At 42.8% G+C, this 13997-nt stretch overlaps 1 protein-coding gene across 17 annotated transcripts in view; it reads right to left on the bottom strand.

Annotated features, from left to right (window-relative positions):
- LOC133651013 (calcium-dependent secretion activator 1) overlaps positions 1-13997 on the bottom strand; it is a 241955-nt gene that overhangs the window by 50765 nt on the left and 177193 nt on the right. For 10 of the 17 annotated variants that reach the window (XM_062048941.1, XM_062048932.1, XM_062048964.1 and 7 more), the window contains exons 14-17: positions 9324-9527; positions 8948-9049; positions 8808-8871; positions 1449-1572 (exon numbers count right to left, since the gene is read on the bottom strand). In XM_062048941.1, coding sequence (XP_061904925.1) covers positions 1449-1572; positions 8808-8871; positions 8948-9049; positions 9324-9527 — 494 coding nt within the window. The remainder of the gene's footprint in view (positions 1-1448; positions 1573-8807; positions 8872-8947; positions 9050-9323; positions 9528-13997) is intronic. The other 7 variants (XM_062048984.1, XM_062048994.1, XM_062048957.1 and 4 more) reach the window with 2 other exon arrangements.

Raw genomic sequence — 13997 nt, 5'->3', positions numbered from 1 at the left:
GTACAGGGACGCCCCTAATTATCACTATCATTTTTAATAGTGGTTGATGAGTTGATTGTAAACCATCAGAAGAGTAGTGTTACCAACATGTTAAAGTGCATGCAGAGTACATAAATCTGCTGGATGCTGACCATTTATGACATGTTGCAGAGTTCATTTAAAAAATCTGAAAATTGCATAATTGCATTTCGGTTCGGTACGTACCTCGGTTTAGAGGTCACGGTTCGGTTCATTTTCGGTACAGTAAGAAAACAGCAAAATATAAATTTTTTGGTTATTTATTTACCAAATTTGTAATCAATGGCTTAATCCTTTTAACATTGGGAACACTATAATAATTCTTCCCACGTTAATCAACATTAAACTGCCTCAAATTGTTGCTCAGATTAAATAAAATGACAAAACTTTTCTTCTACATATAAAAAGTGCAACATTAAACAGTTTCAAGTCGACTCATCATGCTTAATTTATTACAGCATTTGGGAAGCCTGTAGTTGATTTTTATTATGTAAATGTTATATTTGTATCAACATGTGATAGCAGGGACCCTGCCATTCAAAACTAGGCTGCTCCATTACTAATGATTAATGTAACTATAGCTGAAAAAATAGTACAATAGCAATAGTAGAGACTATTCATCCCTGAATACCATAGAGTTCATGTAGGCTTAATGATGCACTTACATTATTATATCAACTATCAGAGACAGAAACTCTTCAGTTAACATAATGTCCTTTTTTGCTGCTTCAACACAGCTCAATCAACACAGAAAAAGGTAAAGTGAAATAACCGACAGACAGGGCTTTGCTGTCCGTAACACACACACACACACACACACCGCAAAATGAGCTAACGTTACGCTAAAAGCGAATTATCCTTCACCTCAAGCCAGGATTGCGAGCAAGCTGAGCTGCCGTTTGTTTCTAGAACGTCAACGGGCTCATAGTGATGTTACTAGTAGTTGACTATTATAATTTGGGGAGAGTCCGCTGCCTGATGCTTACCTGCTAAACACCTATCTGCTAACCCCACCGCAGAAGCACTGACGACATGCGCTCTGAATATGCACTGCTGATTGGCTGTTACCGCTCTGTGTGTAACCAATCAGATGGTTGTGAGGGTGGGACAATGCTGGGTGCTGTGTAGAGTACTGACAAAGACGGAGGCAGAAGAAGCGGAGCAGCTTGTTAAGGCTTTAGCTACTTAATATGTTCGTGTGGAAACTCATTCGGTACACCTCCGAACCGAACCGAAATCACCGTACCGAAACAGTTCAATACAAATACACGTACCGTTACACCCCTAATACAGCCCTACCTTTTTGTACACCATGAAACCCGCGACTATGGAAGATATTAAAAAGAGGCAGTAATTGGAGCATTTATGGCAGGCAGGAGGTAGTAGTTATGGATGTGTTTATTTATTTAGTGAGTAAGTATTTTGATTACCTTCGATCTTAGCATACTCTTTAATCCGTTGGTAGTTGAGGTTAGCAGCCTGCTCCAAACATTTACGGATGACTCCTTTAACTTCTTCTGGTGGGACTGGGGTCACAATGTCCTTCATCAGGACCTGAGCGGGTCACATTTCAAGAAAAACATTGTCATGTTCAGGACACACTTTAGAGACCTAATACTGTGCACAAGATTGACGAAACTGACTGTATGTATTGAACAATATTGTGTATCATTGTGCTTGTAGCTGGTGCAGTAATTATGCCATAAAGTGGCCAATGGTGCAGGCTTGCAAACTACAAAGATAAATAGATTTCGGGCCTGATATACTGAAGGTTTGCACGTAATAAAACATGTGCAAACGGCAGAGCACACGCAAAGCTGATCTACTAAACGTGTGCAAAGTGGATTGCGTCTTTTAAGTGTGCAGAATAAGGCATTTAATCCATTTTGCGTCTCCGTCCTCATAAATATACAAATATATGCTGATCATCAAAACGTTCACAATACTGGGAGGAGAAAATGCAAATATATAATACAGCACTACATACATGCAACACTCATCACCGTTTTGGGAGCTCTATTTGGCGTTTTATTTAGCGCTGTTGCATGTCTGTGTTTTGGTGCCTCCTGCTGGCGTAGTCTCTCCACTGTGCCATTTTCTGTTTCAGTTGCCATGGTACCCAAGGGAAGGCGGGAGTGACAAGCACAGCTGGTTTCAATTTGCCTACACCTATAGTCTCCTCTCATGCGCCTGTTTTGTGCGGCATCATTCCTAGTAGTCCCTACTTGTGACTCCACACCTGTTCGGCTTGCTTCCAGTTCCTCCAGCTCATTGACTATATTCCTGTGCTTTTTTTCAACTTTGTTAGTTTTGTATTTGACTGCTCAGTCCTCCCGTTTTTCCCTTGTGGTCTCCATTTGTTTTTTAACTTTTTTTATTTGTACTTTTTTTCATGTAACTGGCTACAGTGACATCGTTTTTTGTTTCATCCTCAAAGCCCAGCATGAAGTTTGCAGGCTTTTATGATCCAGTCCTTTCCAGGCCGGATCATCTCCTTTTGTTATTTGTTGCTTTTAGTGAAATTAAAAGGACCTTTTTGTTGTGTTTTATTGTTCCCCTGCCTTCCCTTTTATTTTGTGGTCAGGTGCAAGCCTGGCTCAGGGAGGAGGACGCCCCTGCCATGCAGAGTCCCCAGGGATTGTACCAACTAGTCCTTTCAACAAATTCATTGTGCCTGCATTTTCCCTGTTGTGCCTTTTTTTTCAGTTCACTCTTCCCCCTGCGAGGGGCATCCCTTGAGGCACACCTACAGCTAATCAGTTCATGGACTATTTAAGCTTGGCACAGACAGCTGGGCCTAGCTGGTTATTGTCTCCTGTTCCTTCCCGTCGCATGCGTTTGCTTGACCTCCAAGTCCGGGTAAATTTTTTTCACCTTTGCTATTATACACCTAACCTCTGTGTATTTTTCTTTGCTCCCTGAGGTGGAGAAGATATATAGACTCTTGAACGCATCATAATTAAATTATCCCCTCAACTCCCCCCAAAATGGATTAACTCGCTGGAATAAAAAAGACAATATAACATACATCCATAAATGTGGACGCATGTGAGAAAGTGCAATATATTTATCTGTACAGTAATCTATTTATTTATTTATACATATTTATATATATTTATTTATTTTATATATATATATTTATATATATTTATTTATTTATATATGCCCCTTATTGCTTTTTTTATCCTGCACTACCATGAGCTAATGTAACGAAATGTCGTTCTTATCTGTGCTGTAAAGTTCAAATTTGAATGACAATAAAAAGGAAGTCTAAGTCTAAGTCTAATATGTTGTGGACTTTTCCTTTGCTCAGTGTGCCCTGGCCTTTTCCCCTGCCGACCTTTGAGGTTCCCGCTTATTGGCTATGTTATATGGTGTGCGTTTCTGCCCCATCACCTTTTGTTAACCTTTTTGGCCTTAATTAAAGACTCTCCGACATGTAGGAGCATGATAACATGAATTATGCAGTGAATGAGAGTACATGCAAAATTCTCATTTAAATACGACAATCTGAGCCACTTTTTAATTGCAAATGTAGTCTTAATAGATCACACACAACACACCCACTAATAGTACACATTTTATAATCAATTAATCAATTCATGGTAATGTGTGTAAGGCAGGGGTGGGCAATTAATTTTTACCGGGGGCCGCATGAGCAACCCGAGCACTGCTGGAGGGCCACACTGACAATATTTCAATTAAATTTTGCTCAAATTATTTTTGATATACCGTAAGATAGATAATAATAATAATAATATTTTCATTTAACCTAACTTATCTTTATACAAAAGCAGATGGCTTTTGATGGTTTTATTTTTAACACTTTCTTACACAACACTTCCTGATGTATATTACAATACAAAAATGTCAATTTCTGTCACTTTATCCTGCATCCTCTTTGTTGTAGAACCTTTATTTAACCAGATAAGAAAACGTTGTGAACGTAGCACGCCTGTAAGGTGATTGGCGAAGAAGGAGTAAGCGTTGCTGTTGCGGAAATGAGGAGTGAGGATTGGTTTTCCTTTTGGAAAGAACGAGATAAGTTGAGCTGTGTTAGTATAGCATGCTCAATAAAAGTTTAAAAAGTGCATCAGACTTGGTGTGCACTTCTTCTGGACGCTACAATTGATGTCAGAAGTGGGATGAAATGCCTCCCAGTTCGCCTTGCCATCAAACCTGGGAGTCTTCATTGAGGGCGGAATTCCCCCCGTGGCAAGCAGCGTGGCTGCACCTGTAAACACTCTATCTCTCTCTCTTTGCGGCGAGCTCCTCACGTAGCACACAAACAGTGCAGTATGCGCAAAGTTTTACTTCTGACACCAATTGTAGCGTCCAGAAGAAGTGCACATCAAGTCTGACGCTGTTTTTAAACTTTTATTGAGCAAGCTATACTAACACAGCTCAACATATCTCGTTCCTTCCACACGCACGTCTCCTCACTCCTCATTTACGCAACTCAAGAAGACAACATCTACTTCAGCAGGTCGTTACACTATATTCTTTAAACACAGCAACGTGTGTAGCACAAATAAGCACACAGCTTTACCTTTACTTGGCAGTCCATGTCTTGTTGAAAACACGCCATTCGTCATCAACTTTTCTCTTTTTAGCGTCTCGGGGATAACCGCTAAAAAGAGAAAAGTTGATGACGAATGGCGTCTCGGGGATAACCGAGGGATCGAGAAAGTTTACGTTCACGCCGTGATCCCTGCAAGTAACCGCGCTGCTCTACTCCATGGCAACGCGGCGAAACAAAAAACTTTCAACTCGGGTACCCTCCCGTTCTGGCGTCCAGGGGCAGTCTGGGCGGAGATCTGGTAGCAACACTGCTGCCGGTCTCCAACCAAGAATACTGCAACTGAACGTTGAAGGGCTCACAGATGCCAAAACATCCGTCATCGAGCACATGGCCCACACCACCCAAGCCATGGTCATCCTCCTTCAGGAAACCCACCGCCCAACAGCGGACAAGCTAGCGATCACCAACTTCACGCTAGCTGGGTCAATCCTGAGCAAGAAGCATGGCCTTGCCACGTTTGTCCACAACGATCTGAGCTGGACCCTCGCCGATCGATCACCGGACAACTCCGAGATCGAGTGGCTGCGAGTGGACGTTGGCGACATCAAAATTGTCAACGTCTACAAACCACCACCCTCACAACTCACGCCAGTGTCACTGCCAGTGCTTGAACCACCGTGTGTATATGCTGGTGATTTCAACTGCCGGCATACACGGTGGGGATACAGTACCACCTCACCGAGCGGGGAAACTCTTTCTGACTGGGCAGAGCGCAACTCGCTCAACCTTCTCTACAACCCGAAGGGCCCAGCCAGCTTTCACTCCGCTCGGCATAACACTGACACGAACCCTGACCTGGCTTTTGTGAGTGTCGGTGTGGACACCCAGCTCCCCGACAGACGTGTTCTAGGAATGTTCCCCAGGTCGCACCACCGACCGTCGCTGATATCGGTGCCCGACCTCGTGACAACAGTTCCGAGCGGACCGATGAAGCGATGGAACTTCCGGAAGGCCAATTGGAAACTCTATCGCCTCCATACCAACAAGTCCACACGGTGTCTCCCACCACCAGACACACCCAACGTGGACGAGGCATACCAGGACTTCTGTAGGGCACTAACATCTGCGGCCAAAAAAGCCATCCCACGCGGCCGGCGTAAGAACTACAAACCATGCTGGGATGGCGAGTGCGAGACCCTCTACAGCGCCTTCCTCCGGGCTCCCTATGGCCCGGAGGCTAACAATTCAGCCACTGCCCTTCTTTCCACTCTTGGAAGGAAGAGGCACCAGCGCTGGAAAGAGGCAGTCCACTCCATCGACTTCTCGCACACTAGCCGTATCGCGTGGAGCACTTTGAACAACTTGACTGGTAGGTCTGAGCGCGCACCCCGAACATGCCCCGTTACCGCAAATGCTATTGCAGCACAGGTTGTGAAAAACGGGGCATATACCGGGATAAATCGAGATTTTTCCCGGGCGGTGCGCCAGGAAACTGCAGACCTCTGGAGGACAACAACATCTAGCGAGTGTAACATCTCCGGTGAGTTTTCACCGGAGGAGTTCACAGCTGCCCTCCAGTATACCAAACCAGGCAAGTCTGCTGGGCCTGACAACATCTGCCCAGAACTCGTGCTCCACGCTGCCCCTGCAATGAAGTCCTGGCTGAGAGTTTTCCTGTCTTCTTGCCTGCGCCAACTCCGGATCCCCAGGATTTGGAGAAGGGCCACTGTTGTCGCTATCCCCAAGCCGAACAAGCCAAAGGATGACGTAACGAGCTACAGACCAATCTCGTTGCTCTGCGTCCCCTTTAAAGTCCTCGAGCGCCTGATTCACGCCCGTGTCGAGCCCATCATAGACCCCCACCTCCCCCGGGAGCAGGCGGGTTTTCGACGTGGGAAGTCCACGGTGGATCAGGTCGCCCTCCTTACCCAGGACATCGAGGACTGCTTTGAGGCGAAAAAGAAGGCCGGTGCCGTCTTCATAGACCTGACTGCTGCCTATGACACAGTCTGGCACCGCGGCCTCACCTGCAAACTTCTCCGCCTGCTTCCAGACAGGCACATGGTCAAAATGATCATGGAGCTTGTCTGGAACCGCAGCTTTACTCTCACCACCAGTAACGGAGATAAAAGCAGGTTGCGGCGCCTGAAAAATGGCGTCCCCCAGGGATCTGTCCTGGCTCCCCTCCTGTATAACATCTATACATACGACCTGCCTGCCACAGTCTCACGGAGGTTCGCATACGCAGACGATCTCGCGCTGCTGCACTCCGACAGGGACTGGCAGGCCTTGGAGGGAACTCTAAGCCAGGACATGGAGACTTTAGTGGCTTACCTCCATAACTGGAGATTGAAGCTCAGCGAATCCAAGACGGTGACACAAGCTTTCCACCTATACAATTGGGAAGCGGATCGTGAGATCAGGTTCGAGGTGCGGAAGCCGGATGGGGCTTCCCTTACCCTATGCCGGCCTCGTCCTACACCTGAAGACCCTCGTCCTGACCCTAAATACCTTGGGGTCACCCTGGACAGGTCGCTCACTTTCCGTAAACACCTCTTGGCAACACGCAAGAAACTCAACACCCGCGTCTCACTGCTGAGACGGTTGGTCGGGTCCGGTTGGGGTGCCGGGGCAAGAACTCTGCGAACAGCAGCACTTGCCCTGGTCTACTCAACTGCTGAGTACTGCGCACCTGTCTGGGCGCGCAGTGCTCACTCTAAACAACTTGATGTCCCGATCAACGAAGCCTTGCGTGTTATCACTGGATGCCTGCGCCCCACCCCTGTGGAGCTACTGCCCATCTTAGCAGGCATCCAACCCGCTGAGCTTCGTCGCCAAGGTGCTGTAGCAACTCTGGCGGGCCGGGCAAACATGGATGAGAACCACCTGCTCCATGAAAGGCTCACACTCTCCTCAGAGCCAACGCCCCGCCTCCCCTCCAGAGACCCACTGGTACCAGCCGCCCTGAAGCTCCTGCAGCAATGCAGTGACAACAACATCAGGGCGGCTCACTGGGCGAATCACAAATGGAGCACGGACCTGGAGCATACCATCTCCTCCAGACTCCGTGACTTCATACCTGACACCGGCTCAATACCAGGCCTCTCACTACCACGAGTGGCCTGGGTGAGGCTTAACCGCCTCCGAACTGGTGTCGGTCGCTTTCGCTCAAACATGTTCCAGTGGGGCTTAGCACCTAACGCGACGTGTGAATGTGGCGCGGAGGAGCAGACTGCCGACCACGTGATCCTGCGTTGCCCGATTTATCGTGCTCCTAATGGTTTGCGTGGCCTGGCGGACCTGGATGACTGCTCGGTGACCTGGCTCACTTCTGTGTGTCCTGACATATGAACGGGAGGGCCCCCCGGGCCTGGGGTGGTAAAAGGCATAGACCCTCGGCCTCAGGTCCGGGTGCCGGAAAACAGCTGCCCATACGATGAAGAAGGGGATAACCGGGCATCACTTGTCGCTGTGCGCCTTCCCTCACAGGACATACGCACATATAACACTTTTCAAAATAAAAGCAGCACAGTTGTATTGCACGCACGACAAAGATGTTTTTTTAAATGTATTTTGTAATTTGAGATTGCCGCTGCGCGCACGAGCATACGTCCACACGGAAGTAATACAAATAACGCTTTTCAAAACAAAAGCAGCACCGTTGTATTGCACACTCGAAATAGATGCTTTTTAAAATTTATTTTGTAATTTATAATTGGCCTCACGCGGGCCGGACAGGGACGTACAAAGGGCCGGATGCGGCCCGCGGGCCGCACAATGCCCAGGTCTGGTGTAAGGTGTGTAGTTTGTTGTGAGTTCATGCACTGTGTTGGTTTTGTTCTTTGAACAAGGTGATGTTCATGCACGGTTCATTTTGTGCACCAGTAAAAAAACATACAAATTTTTCTTGAATTTAAAAAAAAAAAAAAACGTTTTATTTTGAATGCGCATATGAAACTGGTGGGGTTCGGTACCTCCAACAAGGTTAAGAACCACTGGTCTAAGTCAACAAAAGGCATCATATTGATAGTGCACATAAACCTTACTTTCCAGTGCCTAAAGAGCTGTGCTGAGTGATTAGTTGACAGCCTTTGGCTTTTAGCTCATTGGCTAGCGCTGCTCGAATAAATCTCAATCGAGGGAGATTTGTGGAACCCGGGTTGAACCCAGCTTGTACAAGAATGGACTGTGCAGAATTCCTACTGTTACACCCGTGTGGCGAGTGAGAGTATATTTTTATAAACGTGTGTCTGAAATATTTACATACCCTTTCCAGCAAAGATAAAGTGGCCTTCAGTGCACCTTCAGGACGACCAAAGGGGAAACAATATCTGCATTGGAGGATGAGGACAGAGAGGTTTGAATACATACAGGACATTATTTATTTTAATACAGAGTGTGCATCACCTGAAATTTACAATCTGGTTTTCCAATATCACACGTAAACGCTCCTTGATGTCTTCAAAACGCTCCTTCTCGTCCACTTTGACGGTGCTGAGCCCGTCCGGCCTGGGAGGATCACACAAATACACGTTACTTAGCAACCCATACGTACATGCACGAACACACACACACACACACACACACATACACACACACACACACACACACACACACACACACACACACACACACACACACACACACACACACACACACACACACACACACACACACACACACACACAGGTGTTGTATAGCGGACAACTTCCTTCTCCTCCCCAATGAGAGCTTTTTGAGTTCATGTCACTTTAAAGCAAAGAAAAACATGACTGTGTCTCACCTGATGGCATCTTGACAGACTTTGGAATCCTTTCTCTTTCTAAACTTGAATATGAGGTGCGCTCGTTTAGAGCCAGTGTCAGCATTTGGCCTTTGGGAGCTCTTAGGGCTCCTTAGGGCCTCGTAGGCCAGCGGCCCCCAGTAATTGTGGCCCTCTCTGACTTTAATGGACGCATGAAGGATGAATAATAAGGACGGTAAGAGACTACGACAACAGAGAACACAAGAAAGAAAATAACACAAAAGAAAACAACAAGAAATGTGGAGATATGCAAATGTTAACAAAAAGTTACATCAAAGACATAGAGATTGTGTTTATAGGACTGTGATGTTTAACATGGCACTTTTTAAACTGTGGCATTAAGTAGCGACATGTATTTAACTACAATACTCTTGTGACTGTTTTTAGAACAATATATACTGTACATAATAAGTATATTATCATTTATTTCAATTTAAATGTGTCAATATTTGTAGGAGAGGAAATCACTACAGTTCTCAGCGTCACAGTGAAGGATGCTCACACAATAGTCATTAAGGATGTTCAGTAAATACAGTATAGTGATTAAGAATATTCAGTATATACAGTATAGTAATGAGGGATATTCAGTATATACAGTATAGTCATTAAGAATTTTCAGTATATACAGTATAGTAATTAGAGATGTTCAGTATATACAGTATAGTAATTAAGGTTGTTCAGTATATACAGTATAGTAATTAAGGGTGTTCAGTGTAGACAGTATAGTCATTAAGGAAGTTCAGTATATACAGTATAGTACTTAAGGGTTTTCAGTATATACAGTATAGTAATAAGCAATATTCAGTATATGCAGTATAGTAATTAAGGGTGTTCAGTATATACAGTATAGTCATTAAGGAAGTTCAGTATATACAGTATAGTACTTAAGGGTGTTCAGTATATACAGTATAGTAATAAGCGATATTCAGTATATGCAGTATAGTAATTAAGGGTGTTCAGTATATAGCGTATAGTCATTAGGGATGTTTTATACTGCCGATACTAATCATCCATGAATGAAATTGGCCAATGCCAATACTGATCACATGTATTAACCAAAGTGTTTTAATGTATTTATTGCGAGTGTTGACAGTCTAACAATATCAACACAACATTTAAATGAATTAGTAGAATTCGTGAAGCGTTTCCAAATTTTTTAATACCCTACTGTGCAATATTACCCTTCGAGTGCAATACATCCGACACTGATTGTTATCACTCCGGTACTCTTGTCTTGTTCTGTATATTGTACAGTATTTTGTATATAGTACAGGATTGCTTATAATTTTTATTGGATAGTAGTCTATTTATTTCAATTCTTAGTTTTATCTTAATTACTTCTTGTGTAATTTATTTTTTATCCCATATTTGTTCCCACTACCGCACCTTAAATTGGAGTCCTTAATCTCATTATATGCAAATATAATGACAATAAAGTTCATTCTATTCTATTATAGTCTCTAAAATAGTTCCTTATTCTTTTTTATTACATATACATGTTGGAAAAACTACTACTCTTTTAAATTCTTTGGTTTTTACTAGAGATGTCTGATAATATCGGCCTGCCGATATTATCGGCCGATAAATGCTTTAAAATGTAATATCGGAAATTATCGGTATCGTTTTTTTTATATCGGTATCGTTTTTTGTTTTTTTTTATTAAATCAACATAAAAAACACAAGATACACTTACAATTAGTGCACCAACACAAAAAACGTCCCTCCCCCATCTACACTCATTCACGCAAAAGGGTTGTTTCTTTCTGTTATTAATATTCTGGGGCCGTACTTATCAAGCTTCTTAGAATTACTCCTAAGAAGTCTGCTAAGAGTTGATTTAAGAGTAAATAAATTCTTTGCTGAAAGCTGCACTTAAAAGTTAGTTATCAAGCGTCTTACTCACACTTTCAGCGAAGTGTAGGACTGAATCTTAAGTGTCACACTCAGAGCTGAATTACGACATTACTATGTGCCGTAAACGGAATTTTAGGTGACGTCATTTCTGTGTCCATAGAAATGACCAATCACGGAAGGGAATCAGTTGTCTAAGAATAAAGAAATATCTTGGAAATATTTAAGTGGACAATGGGAGTGTATATTTTGACAATAAACTACAAAATAATACAAAACAAATCAGTCCCCGCCGGCACTCACGCTACCGCTCCCTCTCTTCTATCGCCCACACACTCACTGACGTCACTCACCTCACGGCCACACACATACGCTACTGTCATAACATTTTCTTTCCAATTCATTAATTAGGCAACTAATTTGAAACTGGTGTGGGTGGCTCTATATATACTAGCCCACTGCAGACACATGCAGAAATCAACAAGGAATCGAAAAGTATTAAATCTGTGACAAAAATAATATCCGCTCTGTCTAAACGATACCGTTTGATCAGCTGCTCGTCATCAAAACAAAAAAACATTGTTCCGTTCCCTGAACGTTCGCGCACGTCTCTCTCGCCTCAGTGCCATCCCCTGCTGGCAACTCCTAACCACTTAAGACACCTCTGAAGGTCTCTTAAATATCGTGGAGAGTAGGAGTGATTCTTAGACTTAAGAACGTTGATAAAAAGCTTTTATTCTTAAGTTTGAGAGTAGGACTAAATTTCGCAAATTCTCAGGACTTAAGTGTAAAATGGCACTCTAAGAAGCTTGATAAGTACGGCCCCTGGTTCCTACATTATATATCAGTATATATCAATACAGTCTGCAAGGGATACAGTCCGTAAGCACACATGATTGTGCGTGCTGCTGGTCCACTAATAGTACTAACCTTTAACTGTTAATTTGACTCATTTTCATTAATTACTAGTTTCTATGTAACTGTTTTTATATTGTTTTACTTTCTTTTTTATTCAAGAAAATGTTTTGAATTTATTTATCTTATTTTATTTTATTTTTATTTTTTTAAAAGGACCTTTTCTTCACCATAACTGGTTGTCCAAATTAGGAATAATAATTTGTTAATTCCACGACTGTATATATCGGTATCGGTTGATATCGGTATTGGTTGATATCGGTATTGGTTGATATCAGTATTGGTAATTAAAGAGTTGGACAATATCGGAATATCGGATATCGGCAAAAAGCCATTATCGGACATCCCTAGTTTATACCCTCAAAGTCCTTCTGTGTCTAGATAATTATTCCTTAAATTTCTAAACATTAACAACAAAACAAATTTTGTGAAAATAGAAATATCAATCTAATCATTACAGTACCAATCATATACTGACCCTACCCTAGCCTACACTAGCGATTTGTGGATGTATCGGCCTTCCCCATACGTGTACATTGTTATTTTATCTTCTCTCTAACTTTTATTCATCTACCTGTGAATGTACTGTTAATAACGGGTTTCCATCTAGACTTCTTAAACTTTGCTATCCATCCATCCAATTTTCTACCGCTTATTCCCTTTGGAGTCGCGGGGGGCGCTGGAGCCTATCTCAGCTACAATCGGGCGGAAGGCAGTGTACACCCTGGACAAGTCGCCACCTCATCAACTTTGCTAAGCACTTATTTATTTTGTTGTTTCAAGCTAGCTTGGTGATTAGCTTAGCTATTAGCATGTCGGCTCCTGCTTGTATTTACTCGGCGTGTAACATGTTTAGCCTTGGCCTCCAGTCCTCCAGTGATAATAGTACCTGTAAGAAATGTACTTAGTTTGCCACAATAAAAGTGATGATTATTATTTTAGTGGAGCGTCTCCACACTGTGTATGAACATACGCAGTCCACTGCAGGTTGCCTCTGTCAGACAAAAATAAAAAGAGTAGTCAGAGGGGGATCAGGTTTTGTGATTGGCATTGAAAGCATTGATCAGCATTGGCCATTCATTAACTCTTTCGATCAACACATCCCTAATAATCATACATTGGCAGGCACGTACATTAGGTACTAGAGGTGGGGTAAATATTAGATTTTTAGATGCATCGCAATTCAGACATGGATGATTATAAAATTAATTAGTAAATGTCAATAATCGATAATCCATTTATTCATTTTAAATAAAGTAATGCAGATAGTTCTAAAATTTGGCTGACTGCAACGAGCCCCCTCAGAGAGATCCGACCAGCACCTTTTTTATAGGGCACTTATGTTCCAGTTTTGCCCACATTTCCATTAATTCAATAAATGTAATGGGAATTATTTTAACTGTGTCTTATTACAAATGCACTGTTTTTTAAAGTTGCAAGAGATAAACACTTATTTAGTGAAATGAAAAAATATGTAAAATTGCATCAATATAAATTCAGATAAATTAAAGATGCATCAATAATCAATTTTTAATTGAATCGTAGCTCCTGAATCGTAATCGTAATCGAATCGTGAGGTGCCCAAAGATTCTTCCCTATAGTAGGTACTGTATATTTAGATCAATACCAGTCAAAAGACTAAGGCGGACCTTCCCAGTAGATGCGGAAAATTTTAGGGAGGTGCAGAAACTTAAGGAAATATTTTTAAACCTGCTAAGCTAAATGCATTCATGTTTAAAGGAGAACTTTGGATTTGTGGTTACAGTGAGAGGGGAAGCAGAGTTTTAGGTGAGCAAAAACTCCAGAAAATTTACTTTTGGGGACCGTATTATGCTCTCTAATAGCATGAATTGATTTACGTGGACCCCGACTTAAACAAGTTGAAAA

This window comes from Entelurus aequoreus, linkage group LG01 (assembly GCF_033978785.1).
Source record: "Entelurus aequoreus isolate RoL-2023_Sb linkage group LG01, RoL_Eaeq_v1.1, whole genome shotgun sequence".
Lineage (NCBI taxonomy): Eukaryota > Metazoa > Chordata > Actinopteri > Syngnathiformes > Syngnathidae > Entelurus > Entelurus aequoreus.
The sequence above is the reverse complement of the archived record's forward strand: the minus strand, read 5'-3'. Positions and strand labels throughout refer to the sequence as shown.